The sequence below is a fragment of the Neovison vison genome, chromosome 10 (genome assembly GCF_020171115.1).
Source record: "Neovison vison isolate M4711 chromosome 10, ASM_NN_V1, whole genome shotgun sequence".
NCBI lineage: Eukaryota > Metazoa > Chordata > Mammalia > Carnivora > Mustelidae > Neogale > Neogale vison.
This window is the reverse complement of record NC_058100.1, coordinates 2,810,391-2,823,732: the sequence shown is the minus strand read 5'-3', so window position 1 is coordinate 2,823,732 and position 13,342 is coordinate 2,810,391. Positions and strand designations below refer to the sequence as shown.

The window sequence follows — 13,342 nt, the reverse complement described above, 5'->3', positions numbered from 1 at the left end:
TCCTGTGGGGGTGGGATTGGTCCTAGGGGGGTGGACAGGGCCCGCCCTAGGCTGCAGATGATGCCCTGGGGACCAGTAGGGGGAACATGCTGTGTGTGCACTGGGGTGTGGACAAACAAAGCCCAGGAGGCTTTGTTCTCGGGCTCCTAGCTTCTCACTGCGACACCTGACAGTGAGGTTCCTAGAAAATCATAAGGTAAATGTGACTCGTGAAATGGTGTAAAAGACAGAGGACAGGCCCAAAGCAGGAGAGGCCCCGTGTCCTTGGCTCTAGGAGGGGACTCTGTGCCTGGCCACAGCTGACACTGGCCAGCAGGGAGCTCCAGGCTGAGTGGGAGCCCAGGGACAGAGGTCAGGGGATCTAGGGGTGCAGGCTGGGGATGGGAGACCACCAAGCTGGTTGTGAGCACAGGGACGAAGCCTCTCCGGCACCGGACCTCCTAGAGGGGGGCTGTTCCCACATTTACTCTACAGTTATCCCCTGAAGCCCCTGCAGGTGCTGAGCTAACATGAGAGACGGGGTGGGTTACTCTAGGCTGGACCGTGAGGTCCCAGAACTGACAGTCAGCCCCGCCCCTGGGGTGCGGAGAAGACTAAGGGCTCTTGTGAGTGAAGAAGCTTTCTTCCTCATCTTACATTTGTATTCTGGATGTTGCCTTGAAGCAGAATCGATCCACGCTGAGTCAGCAGGGAGGCAGCTGGCCATGCGCACCTGCTCAGAAGACCCCCACGTGTGCGGGGCCTCCTGGCTCCTGCGATTCACCAGCCTCCTCCTCAGTGAGTGGCCCGGGCCCCCTGGGAGGGAGGCCGCCGGGCGGGCAGGGAGGCAGGAGCTCCCGGGCTGGCTGGGGTCTGGGCTGAAGAACCAGACGGAGCAGCTCCGTGAGGACGGAGCACACGCGGTGCGCTGGGTTAGAGCCCCGGGGTGGACAGAGGGAACAAAGGGAGCTTTGGGCTGAGGCCAGGATGGGAACCCGACCCGACAGCCTGACAGCATGAAGGGAATCCCTCCCAGGGCAGTGAGGCTGGGAGAGCACAGAGCATCCTGGGGAGAGGAAGGAGGAGACACGGGAGGGGCTGTGGCTGCAAGGGACCCGGGGTGGGGATGGACATTCCCCCCTGCCCTGCATAGGGGACCGGCAGCCTCTGCAGCTGCCGTGTGCAGGAGGGGCCAACCCAGAGCCCCTGTCTGAGCTGGAGGGGCCATGCTAGTCTGGCTCCTTGGGCAAGATGAGGCCCTAAATCCAGTGACATTCTGTTTGGAAAGGACGGAAAGGAGCCCCCAGAATTGAAGGGTCTGCGCCCACCTGCTGTGTGTAAGGATGAGCCCAGAACGGGAGACTGCTGACCTGGGCTCCGAGTGGGGGTGCCCTGGGGATCAGGACAGAATCAGAAGCAGTCCCAAAAGGAACTGAATGACTGTTTTAAGGCAAGCCCGATTTTCCAGTTCTTACTTCATCTGAGACCATCTGCTTCTGTGTAGTAAATTAAGAAAGAACCAAGGAGAAAATATTAAGTTCTTGATGTTCTGAACTCTGCAGACCCCATGGAAAGCTGTTATTGTCTGTAATGTTTGCTGTGAACACACCAGCCCGTCCATGCCTGAAGGATTCTAGGGAATTTCTGGGATCCCAGGACGTTTGCAAACAGGGAGATAAATCATTATAAAATGAGTTTTGTAAGGCTTGGAGACCAGTTCAACAGGGTAACTTTCTATCAACAATTGTGGGCTTTCAACCCTTTTCAAACTTATTTAAATGGAGACATACGGGAAATTACATAGTTTCCTCCATTAATGTCTAGGTTGGAAGATTAGGTAAGAGAGAAAGGAACTCAGGGAGGACTGGAGGGAAGAAAGAGAAAGACAAAATGTTATGTTGACGGTTGAAAGTCAAAGTTCATCTAATTTAAATAAACTCAGACTCTCTTGCTCACAGCCACCCGCCCCTGACCTTCTGTCCCTCTTTGGGGTCAGCACCTTCTGCAGATCTGAGCACTGTCGTGTCTTCCTCCCGTCCTGAGTGGGCTTCCAGCTTCTGGGCCGCTCCTCCCCCGCAGCCTGAGGGCTGAGCCTCCTCTGTCCCGGGTTCCCCCCTTCCCAGCAGGGGCCGGCTAACCCTCAGGTGGCCCCACGTCACCGCCCTGCCAAAGCCCGCCGAGTACTTGAGTCCCCTCTCCTGGGGCAATAGCTAGGGGGTGAGACCCCAGATCTGCTCAGACCCCACTGACCAGACAGCAGTGCTGGGAGGAGGGAGCCCTGTGCAGGGCAGGTGGAGGGCAAGAGGACTGCAGGGGGAGGGTGCATGGCAGGTTTCTACACGGGAGCCACTGAGCTAGGGAAGAGGGGAGCCGACTCTAGGTCTGGCTCTGCCCTGGGTGACTCAGGACAAGTGTCTCCCCAAGGAAGCCCCTCCTCTGTGAAAAGTCCCCTCAAAGTCCCTCCGGCTGTGACATCCTGGGATTGGGGTCTCCCCCTGGACAGGACTGACCTGTAGCTTCTCTGAGGCCTCTGCTCTATGTCTTCCTCCTGACCTGTCCTCGTCCTGTGTCCTGACGGGGACGGACAGTCGGGGAGCCTGCTCGACCCCTTCAGAACCCAGAGCCCAGGACCACCTGTGGTCACTTCCTTCGGCCTCCAAGGAGGGGTGGGAAGATGCATCTTGAGGCTCCCTGCAGTCCTCGGGCCCTCTCTGCCTCTGTCTCTGCTGCTGAGTGGGGTCTGCCGCGCTCCAGCCCCAGTGTGGACCACAGTGTGCGGACCCCAGTGTGCATGGCCCGCTCAGGACAGCGAGCTGCCGCAGGATGGGGGAGAGGCTCGGAGTAGCTGCTCAGGAACAGCCTAGCTAGAGCCGCAGGTGCTGCCCGTGGTCGGCAGAAACACCAGTGTCCGTGTTTTTGTCCCCTATGGTAGACTCCTCTGACACACACGGGGGCACTGAGAGCGACAGTGTGGGCTCAGAATTCCTGGGGGGCAGCAAAAAGGCAGGTGCCGCCCTGGGGATGGATCTGCTGTCCCTCAGGGAGCCCTGTTGCAACAAGGACGGCTTCTCTGACTCGGGGTTGGCGTCCTGTGTGCACCACACTCTGCGTATTTGTGCACGAGATGGGCCGTGGCCGTGGACTGGGTGGGGACGCGGGTGTGACGGGTCACCGTCGTTCTGTGCATTAATTCATGAGGAGCCGCCAGGTTCATTCACAGGAGGAATGTTCCTTAGACATAATGTGACATAATGTTCTCTCGTCAGTCAGGCGAAGGGCAGAAAGCTTGATCCCCGTGTGCCGGTGGGAACCTCAGCATTATTGGGGGGAGAGCCGCCGGGGTCGCTCTCAGGGGCGATGAGCAGGGTCTGTCCGAGGCTGAGATGGAGCTGATTTGGTCTAAGACCCACTAGTGGGTTATCCCAGTGTCTGCACACCCACGGGGACTGTCTACACCACCAAGTGTGATGTACGCACACCACGTGTGGCGCATATGCAGCTGCCTGTGGTGTGTACACTCGTGTGTGGTGGATATGCGGTCACGTGCAACCTGTACACACACAAGTGTGGCGTGTATAGCCCAGCGTGTGCTGTAGACACACCTGTGTGTGACACGTATGCCCCGTGTGTGACACATACGTCCCCGTGTATAACACGTGTGCCCCGTGTGTGACACATGTCCCGTGTATAGTATGTGTGCTCCCATGTGTGGCACATATGTCCCCGTGTATAACACGTATGTCCCATGATGATGCACATGAGCCTGTGTGACTAATGGGCACGAAACAGGACAGATACGCCCCTGCCTGTGACTCCGTATGTCCCTGTGTGCAGAGCCTCCAATCCCAGGCTGTTCATGGGACCTGATGCAGGAACCAGAGGCGCTTGACCGCCCGTCACACGTGGAGGGAACTAGAGCCCCACGTGCGGCCGGACAGCTGTTCATGAGACGTCCCCGTGTGCAGACGCAGGCTAGAGGCTACGCTAGAATCCCTTCTGGTCCCGAGCTGTGCCGAGAAGGGGGGAGCAGAGCAGCGCAGGTGGTGTGGGGTCGTGCAGGTGGAGACACACGTAGGCACCTGTCAGTGCAGAGACCCCCGAAGGAGGGACACACGGGAACCTGGAACAGCAGCAGCCTGTGGGAAGGGCTACGCGGCAGTGGGGCTCAGAGGTCGGGGAGAGGCTGCATTTCCATGTCTAGCGCCCTCCTTTACTGGAATGTGGAATCTACTTAATATTTAAGACAAAAGCTGCTGAGTGTGGCTGAAATGCAACCTTCTCACCTTGGAAAGGGGACGACACTCCGCACCCGCCTGCGTCAGGGGGTGTCCTGGGATCCCGAGATGCCCAGAATCTGACGAAGCAGTAAACGTAGGGAAACGGCCTCATGTTCATGGGGAGCCTGTGGTCTCCGGTGAGCGAGCAGCAGGTGGCGCAGGTACCTGTAAACTCCCCGCAGCCTAACGCACTGATGAGACGACAAGGAAGCAGTGACTGTGGGGCTTTCTCATGTGTCGTCACATTTAATCCTTGCGGGAGCCCCGGGGACACACTCACATCCCGTCCTGGTGGTTCCCATGTGGGAGCTCCTGGCTTAGACACTTTAGGAAATAGCCCGGGGCCGCTCACCCAGTGAAGGGAAGATCTAGAATGTGACCCCAGGTGTGTCTCACCCCAGAGTTCATGATCTGTGACCTGCTGGCCAGGAGCCCAGGCAAGACCCCAGGAGCCCTCACTGGGGCCACGTGGGGTGGGGGCTGCAATTCCCGGGCTCCTGCCTCAGTTTCCTGGGCTGCCAAAACAAGACAGCGTAAACTTAAACAACACAATCTTTTTACCTCCTGGTTCTGGAGGCTGAGAGCCCAAAAGCAAGGTTTTGGCCAATTCGCTTTCTGAGGAGAGGGCTGGAGCACTGGGCTGTGGGACGCGTGGCACTTGAGTCCCGACGTGCTAGCGAGACTGGAGGGGTGCAGTGTGGCTGCGCCCGACTCAGTGGAGCCTGTGGGAGCTGTGTCAGGACCTCACCCCTCCCTGGCTGTTGGCCAGAGGCTGCCCTCCGTCCCTCCCCATGGGGGTGTCTCTACAGGGCTGCCCACAAGAGGGCAGTGGGCTTCGTCACAGCGAGCAGGACACAGGGTGAAAACAAGATGGGGTCACACTCCTGTCGGACCCGCTGTCCCTGAGGGCTGTCCACCACGTTAGCGACTCTCTGCTCCTTAGAGGGGAGCCCTGGGGGCGGACCCCCACCAAGGGCAGAGCTCGCACAGCCTGTGGGCACGAGGGGTCTCTACAGCCCCGTGAGAACCTGCCTCCTGCAGAAATGCACGCGAGTGGCCCCAAAAGGTGCTCGTGCTTCGGACCCGAGATCTCCTGACATTCGTCCTCTTGCTGTCAGGGGTCAGGACACTGCAGGTGAGCAAGTTCCCATGACCTGCTCAAGGTGACGCTCCCCTGGGACCAGGAGGGATTCCAGCCTCGTCTCAAATTCATGGCATCTCCTGCCTTCCCAGTCAAGGGGGCACACGGGATGGAATTCAGGAAGATGGTTTCTAGGGTTTTCGTTTTTTTTCCCAATGAAAAACTACAGACAGTTTCTATATCCTATGCCCTAGGTGTCTGCAGCGATGTGACCCAGAGTCCTGGAGCCCGTGGGTCTGCCGTGGACGATTCTGGAAACCCTGTTCCTCTGAAGGGGATTCTGGGAGCTTCTGTGCTGTTTCACATGATCAAAAATCCAGAATTACCTCCAGGAGCTGAGCCGGAGAGTATTACGTGGGGCATTATAAATCAAAAAATGTACATACCCGTACTCCAAGTCAGTCCCGGGGTAGATGGTCCACAATGGGTCAAGTTCCAGGACAAGTTCGAGAAGAGGGTCCATGTGGTCAACACAACGACCCTGAGGATTGACAACCTGACCCTTGAGGACAGTGGGCGGTACCGGGTTCAAGAGTCCTATTCGAGAGGAAGACAGTATCACCAGGATTTCCACCTGACGGTCTACGGTATGTGGCGGCCCCTCCCCCAGTCCCACAGCTGACCCCCTTCCTCTGTCCCCGGGAGTGTCCGTGCGCCCCGCTTGCAGGATTCCGTCCAGACCGCAGCCTTCGGACTCAATCTTCTCCCCAGAAATCCGATGCTGTGAGGTCAGCACAAGTGCAGGCAAAGCTGAGACTCACACCAGGGATGAATCACGTCTGTGCTTCAGGAGGGAACACGGAATAGGGGGAAACGGGGATTTTGCCGTAACACTCATTGTCCACGTAGGATTCAGGGTCCTTAGTGAGACTCTTACTATCTTGTGGTGCTGTAACAGTTAACAGCACGTCGGTGGCTGACCACACCACCTCTGGGGTCCTCCTGGGCCGTAGGGCAGGAGTCAGACCCCAGAGCCTCTGCCATGTGTCAGCGGGGCTGTGCTCCTCTCTGGAGGCTCCGGGGAGAATCCACTTCTGCTCCTGTCCCCCCTCCTAGGGGCACCGACATCTGGTTTCTGGCTCCTTCTTCCCCCTTCCCATGTGGCACTGGGGGGATGAGTCCCTCTGGCACCGTGTCCCTCCCACTTCCTCTCCTGCCTCCTCCCACTTGTGAGGACCCTGTGATCACACGGGGCTTGTCCGGGGAATCCAGACCGTCTCTATTCCAGGGTCTGCTGGTTCTCAACCTCAGTTCCCTTTTGCCCTGGAACCTAAGACACCTGTGGGCTCTGAGGGTCAGCACGTGGTCATGGTTAGGGGACACTCATCACCTAGCAGGATCCAGAACCCCACGTGTGGTTCTCCCCACACCAGCCCCCTATCCTTCTCAGCCCCAGCGGAGTCAGCTCACTCAGAGACTCCACGGTCCAGCTCTGAACCTTGACAGATGGGGAAGTTCACAAGGTAACTCCTCCTCAGACTCTCAGTGAGAGGCTCTATCTCCCTGCACCCCTCCACCCGCCCCCAAGCAGGGAGACATCTTGCCCCAGAGAGAGAGTGGCCTTTGCAGGCTCATGACCGGAGATTTCCAACTATCAGTCTGTCCCTTGTCTTCCCGTGTGGGCCCCAAGCTCAGAGTATAATCCAACCACAACTCAGGGAGGCCATTCCTAGTGACCTCCACTGCGGTCAGTCCTGGGGTTCCTGGGGCTGCTCTCTGGGCTCCCAGAGCTGGCCAGTGGCCGTCTGCACCACGGGCTGTGCTGTCCCGGAAACCATCCAAGCAAGAGAAGTAGGCCTGTGTTCTGGAACTGGAAAATCTTTCTGTCCCTGATTTCTTCTTCTAAAGGACACACCATCTTCCTCAAATTATGGGGTTTGGGTAGGTGGGGTCCACATTATATCTCAGGGGAGATTTATAAGACGGCCTCAGTCTAGTGGAATCACATAGAGCTAAACTCAGTGGCTCTTTCCATTCTAGCACCTGCTGTATATTTGGGTCACTTCTCTGTGATCTGTCAAATGCAATCCCTGTCCTTAGTGGGAGGAAGCCAGAGCATCAGGGAGAATCCACAGGAGAAAGCAGGAGCTGCGATGTTCTACACTCACCTCAGACTATCCTCTTGTACCTCCCGCCCCAGAGCCTGTGCCCCGTCCCCAGATCCAGGCCATGGATCTGTCCCTCACACCAGGCTGGTGCAACCTCACCTTGGAGTGTGACCTCCCGAGAACCAGGCAGGATTTGACCGTGTCCTGGGAGAGCGAGTGCCTCCCCAGGGAGCTGGAGCAGAGACCGGCCCCAGGATCAGCCCCCAACCCCTAGACACTGGCTGTGAACCTGCCCCTGAGCTGGCCCAACCCCAGCCTCACCTGTGTGGTCAGCAACCAGGTGGACCAGAAAACTGTCACCCTGGACCTTGGGGACGTCTGTGGCCACAGTGAGTGCACCTGCAAGAGGGGAGGGACTCTTCTGGAACTCAGAGAGCCCTGGGCGAGGATTCTTGGCTTCTGTCCCCCATATGTCACCCCCTGCCACATGGTCACCCCATCCAGGACTCTGGCAGGAACATCCAACCTGCGTTTGCCCCTTGGTGTCGCTCCCGTGCTGCTCTCCAGCCCTCACCCCTGCTGCTCCGGGCAGCATCCAGCAGGTACCCCTCCCCGCCCTCGTCCATCATCCCAAGTGTGTCCACGGTGGTTTTCAGGAAAAGCGAGTTGGGGGTGTCCATGGTCTGTGCCATCAGAGGGGTCTGGCCGGTGACTCCCTGTACGATTCAGGGCTCGGGGCTCCTCTGCCCGATTCTGGTCTCACAGACACACGTCACACCCACCCGCTTGCCTGCGTTCCTGATGTGTCCCACTCTCCTCGGCTGCCAGCCTCTGCTCAGGCCCCTCCCTCTGCCCTCAGCCCTTCCAGGTCAGGAGTCCCCCACTCCCCACTTACTCCCATCCAGGGAACCCCTCCCTGCAGCTGGCTCTGGGGCCTGTGACCTGGGCAGTCCCACAGGGTCGCGTGCTGGGGGCAGTCCCAGCATGAACAGTTTGCACAGGGCTCCGCAGCCTCGATGGCTCAGGGCCCTGCAGGAGCTGCTGCTGTCCTGCCCTCACACCTCGTCTCCTCTAAGGAGTGGTCAGTGGCCCCACCCTGGGAGCTGATGCTCTGGCCCAGGATTAGTGTCCTGTGCAGCCTGAATCCCTGGAGGGCAGGGGCCATGTCTGCTGCTCCTTGGAATGCCTGTCCCAGCCTCGGCCTTGGGCGGTTGCTCACAGTCAGCGTGTCCCTGAGTGAATGAATGACTTAGATCCCCCTGTGCCCCCTCGCTCCTCCACCCCTTCCCCCCTTCTGCTGTTGGGGGACCTGCTGCCTCCATATCCCTGATCCCAGAGGAAGCTCACGGCTCAGGGACCCACTGGGCCTTCCGGAAAGAGGCTCCCGCCTCCCTCTCATCCTCCCACCCAGGTCCTCCTGCCTGGTCCCTCTCTGGCCTGCCCCAGTGGGTGCCAGCAGAGCTTAAGGCTGGGGAGCTGTCACAGCCATTCTTGGTCATGGCTCTCTGTCCTGGGATGCCTCACCCACCCTGAATACTGGGAAATCTCCTACTCTTCCCTCAAGACCAGGCTTGCCCATCACCTCCTCCAGGAGGCCCTCCCTGATGACTGGGTACAAGGTGTAAGCTCTAGTGTCCTGGGATGGCTCTGGCTGGCTGCCTCTGGCATGTGTCAGCCCTCCCCCCACTGAGGGGCTCCTCAAGGGCGGGCACCATGTCCTGCTCCTCTCAGCACCCCGGCCCCAAGCAGGAGCTCAGGAACGGCTGAGTGAGAGCCTCTGCCATGCTCCTCCCTCTCGAGCTCCTGACCAGGTCCCTTCAGAGTCTCCATGTGCCTGGCAATGGGCGTCCTCAGTTCCCTGTCGCCTTAACCTTCTTCACACTTTGTGTGACAGAAACAGAACCACAAGGACAGACCAGTGCTGCCCACTTGCCCGGTATCCTGGTGTCTGTTGTGGTCATGCTCCTGATCCTTGGAGCTGAACTCTACCTTTGGAAGAGACGTGGAATGAAGAAGAACGTGGAGCCTGGGAGAGGCAGGTTGCACTTCTCCTTCCCATGCCCAGATACCTCCCTCGCCTGCATGAACTGGGTTCCCTTTCTCCTACAGTTTTCTGCTCAGGGAACATCCCTGCAGGAGGCTGGCAGGTGTGGCCATGGCCATGGGGTGATGGAAGGGGAGGGAGGGGACTGGTTTTAGGCTGAGACTCAAGCTCCATCTGTGTGTGACTCAGGGACAGGATTGCAGGAAGAACATGGGAACATGATCGCTGCATCCACTATGCAGAGCTGAGCCAGCAGGAGTCTGGAGACCACAGGGACAAGGTGAGGCCAGGGAGGAGGCAGCCTGGGTTCTCCCAAGTCTCTCTGTGCCTGGGTATGTGTCTATAGATCCCAGTCATCTTCTGGCTTTTGTCTCCATGTATCTGTAACCCTTTCCAGACAACATAGTATTAACTTAAGAATATTCTCCTGGGGTCCACGCAGTGCTGGGCATTGGGGGAGGTCATGTCAGCTGCCCTGGGTCTGTGGTCATGTCAGCTCCCTCTGCGTCCCTCAGCTGTTCCAGGAACCCTCCGTGTGCATTCCAGGGTAGGGGAGAACCACATCTAGAAGAGGAGAACTCTCTCAATGCGGTCTACAGTGAGGTCAGCAGGCCAGGCCATGACCATGATTTAATGGGAAGAAGCAGGAGAATCCCACCCCGGGGACACCTGTCTCGTGACCATGACGCCCGCAGCTCTGGCCCTGCCTCTTTCCCCCTCCGACGGCTCTGAGGAGGACTGGATGGATCCAGCAGTTCTTTCTGTGCTAAATCCATGTGCACAAGCTCCCCGTGAGACACACACAGTGGTAGATCAGGGGAAACTGAGTAAATAAATTGGTCCAAACCTGTTCCAGGACCACTCAGCCTCTGTAACGTGACAACACTTTACGGCCCCCACTGTCCCCTCATCTGTATGACATAAAACTGGCTTTCAGACCCTCAGCCTCTGGGGCAAACCGTGGAGAATCCCAACATCCCCCCGGGCCCGTCGTGAGCACCCCCAGCCGTCAGTCCTGCGCTGAGAGCTCTTTACCGACAACGGGAATTCGTAGTCGTCCCTGCTTGCTGAGGGCGGGCTCTGTGACCCGCACTGTTCGGACACTCTGCTCCCTGCTAACTCACTGGGTCCTGCTGGACTCTCTGTGCGGTGGGGAAGCTTGTGCCCACTTTACAGATCAGTAGAAGGAGCCAGAAAGGCTGACTCTGCAGGCCGCACAGCTTGGAGCACCGGAGTCAGGACTCAGCCCAGGGAAGGGAGCCCCAGACCCGTCTCTCTGGGACTCGGCTGGCTGTCCCACGTCCTGGCCAGCCTCCTTCTGTCCTGTCCTGCTGGACAACGGTCTGGCCTCCTACTGCTCAGCACAGGCAGAAGTTTCTGGTTCCTGACAGTGAGCTTTAACTGACTGCACGGAGTGACAGCCACGTCCCCCTCTCTGCTGTGCCCACACAGGACGCTGAGATCCTTGGGGCTCAGTGATGACTTTCCCTGGACTTTAGGCCCTTCTCTGGGGACGTGTCATCTCCTGCGTGCCTCTCTCTGGCTCGTCCGCCTCCTTCCCTGCAGTCCTCACCCGGTCCCCATGCAGCCCCTGCTCCACACTTGTGCCCACAACTTGGCTTCACCTCACGGGGACCCCTGGACCTCCAGGAGGTGACCCCCATGTGACACCATTGATGCTCCTTTCCTACTCCAACCCCCCCATCGCGGGTCCCCTGACGGCCACTCCCCTGGCCCCGGGCCCACCTGCCGTGCTCCCAGACTCTCCGCCGTCCCCCAGGCCCACTCTTCGCTCACAGGGCGATGCTTCCCAGGGTTTGGGCAGGACCCTTCGCATCCCCCGTGTCCTCCTCTCTCTGGGGCCCCGGCTCCTGGGGTTCAGGGGCCAGTCACACCGCTGATGCCCAGGGAAGCCTCCCCACCCACGCCGACTGCTGAGCCCCATTGCTGCCCGCCAGACCCATGGGCTACACCCCTGCCCCTGTGTCCTCCTCTGGCCTCTCCTTGCAGGGTCACGTCCCCCACGTCCCTTCCTGTAATACCGGGGTCCTGGTGAGAAAGAGCATGAGCTCCTCTCCCGCAGGACGGAAATCAGAATCTGTGATCACGTGTGTAACCAGGCAATAAATGTGCAGGAGTGGGGGGGGCGTGGGAGCTGTTCACCCGGTCCCAGGGAAATACTGTAAGTTCTCCCCTTCGTATGGGACACGTTTTCTCTCCTCCCATGCTCCACCGTCATTCCCCCAGGCGACAGCGCCGCCTGCTATTAGACCAAATTAGTAATTTGAGCAGGAAAACTGGGTCTCAGATGTCCTTTCCTCTCCATCTCACAGCTGACCCAGAGCTCCACTGGAATCAGGTAGGTCCCCTCAGATCAGAGGAAAGGAGAATCGCTTCTCATCCCAAAACCTCACTGTCTGCAAAGGAGCGCACACACACGCACACACACACACACACACACACACACAGACACATGCACACAGACACACACACCAGGCTCCAGCCGTGCAGCTGTCGGGTCAGAACTAGGGCTGTCCCACAAACACACAGATCACAGTATCAAGGAGGACTCGAGGTGTCCGAGAACACTGTCCCATCGGGGTAGCTGGCACAGCACGGCTGTGTCCCTGAGTCCTGTGGTCCGTTTCTGAGCTCAGCTCTGCTCCCTTCGGGGTCCCTACAGCTCACTTGCTGGTGGGCGGGGAACAGGGAGAAACCACGTCCCGGGCACTGGGAAGCAGGAACTCCGGCAGGTGGTGCCGCTGTCATTAGCCACACAGCACACGGTGGGTGACAGACGTTTGACGTGATTCCTATGCTCAGTGCAGCCCGGACAGTGAGGGGTGAGGACTGGAGGTGAGTGCACGAGGCCACGGTACCCCCCAGAGCCACGCGGGGCTCCCTGCCCCCCCACCCCATCCCACCCTCTCACCCATGCCGTGGGCCTGGACTAAATCCGTGTTAGTCCCCCTCCTGCCCCTGGCATTCCCCCTGGGCCCCTGAGCTTTAGGCATGAGGAGCCGTGTGCATGGACAGATGGGCACCTGCTGTGGTCCTTCAGGGGAACCTCTTGTTTCCCTGTCACCAGGTCCCCGCAGAGGAAGGGGAAGGAAAGGAGCGGTTATTCCTGTGCCGCTTTTCCAGCTGCCCCTGCTGACCTGAGGCTTCCTGGTACCTCGAGACTCAGCCAGGTCTGGCTCTGCCCACAGCCTTCCTGGAGCTGGACCGGAGCGGTCTGCAGCAACCAGCCCGGGAGGACATCAAAGACATTCAGGTCTAGACAACGTACAGAAAATTGTTTAAACCCAAGCTGATCCGTCCTGCATATTTAAAGGACTTTTCCTTTTCCTTTTTAAATCTGAGCAAAGAGGCTTAAAAACCCACGTCAGGTGTGGCTCGGGGTACATTGCTGGGGGGCTGCAGGTGGGACCGGGAGACAAAAGGGACGTGCAACCAGTAGCCGTGAGAAGCTCTGGGTGCTGCTCGGGGTGTCCGACAACGAGGGTCTTGTTTTCAGAGGCTCAGTGTGTCCCTTGGAGCCCAATTCGTGGCTCGAACTCACGACCTGAGATCAGGACCTGACCTGACATCAAGAGTCAGACGCTCAACCGACTGAGCCACCCGGGACCCAACTGTCCTTTTCTTGAGTCGTGGAGGATTGCACTGATTCTGTGTGTTTCGGGTTGTTGGGGGCCCCATGCCCGGTGTGGGGCTTGAACTCATGACCCTGGGATTGAGACTCACATGGCCCGTGGACTGAGATAGACACACATCCCCGCTAGTTACTTCCAATTTTATCTAGATGTGGAGGCTATCATGAGACTCTGGGCCTTACAAACACCATCTGGGGATG

General features: G+C 58.7%; 1 protein-coding gene across 1 annotated transcript; it reads left to right on the top strand.

The window, feature by feature from the left end:
- The first annotated feature begins 704 nt into the window (after nucleotides 1-704).
- LOC122918840 (SLAM family member 9-like) lies at nucleotides 705-12,769 on the top strand. Its single transcript, XM_044267738.1, is given in 6 exon segments — nucleotides 705-777; nucleotides 5,592-5,984; nucleotides 7,538-7,834; nucleotides 9,340-9,484; nucleotides 9,679-9,769; nucleotides 12,653-12,769. Coding segments are annotated over 6 exon segments (1,116 nt in total).
- The last annotated feature ends 573 nt before the right edge of the window (nucleotides 12,770-13,342 follow it).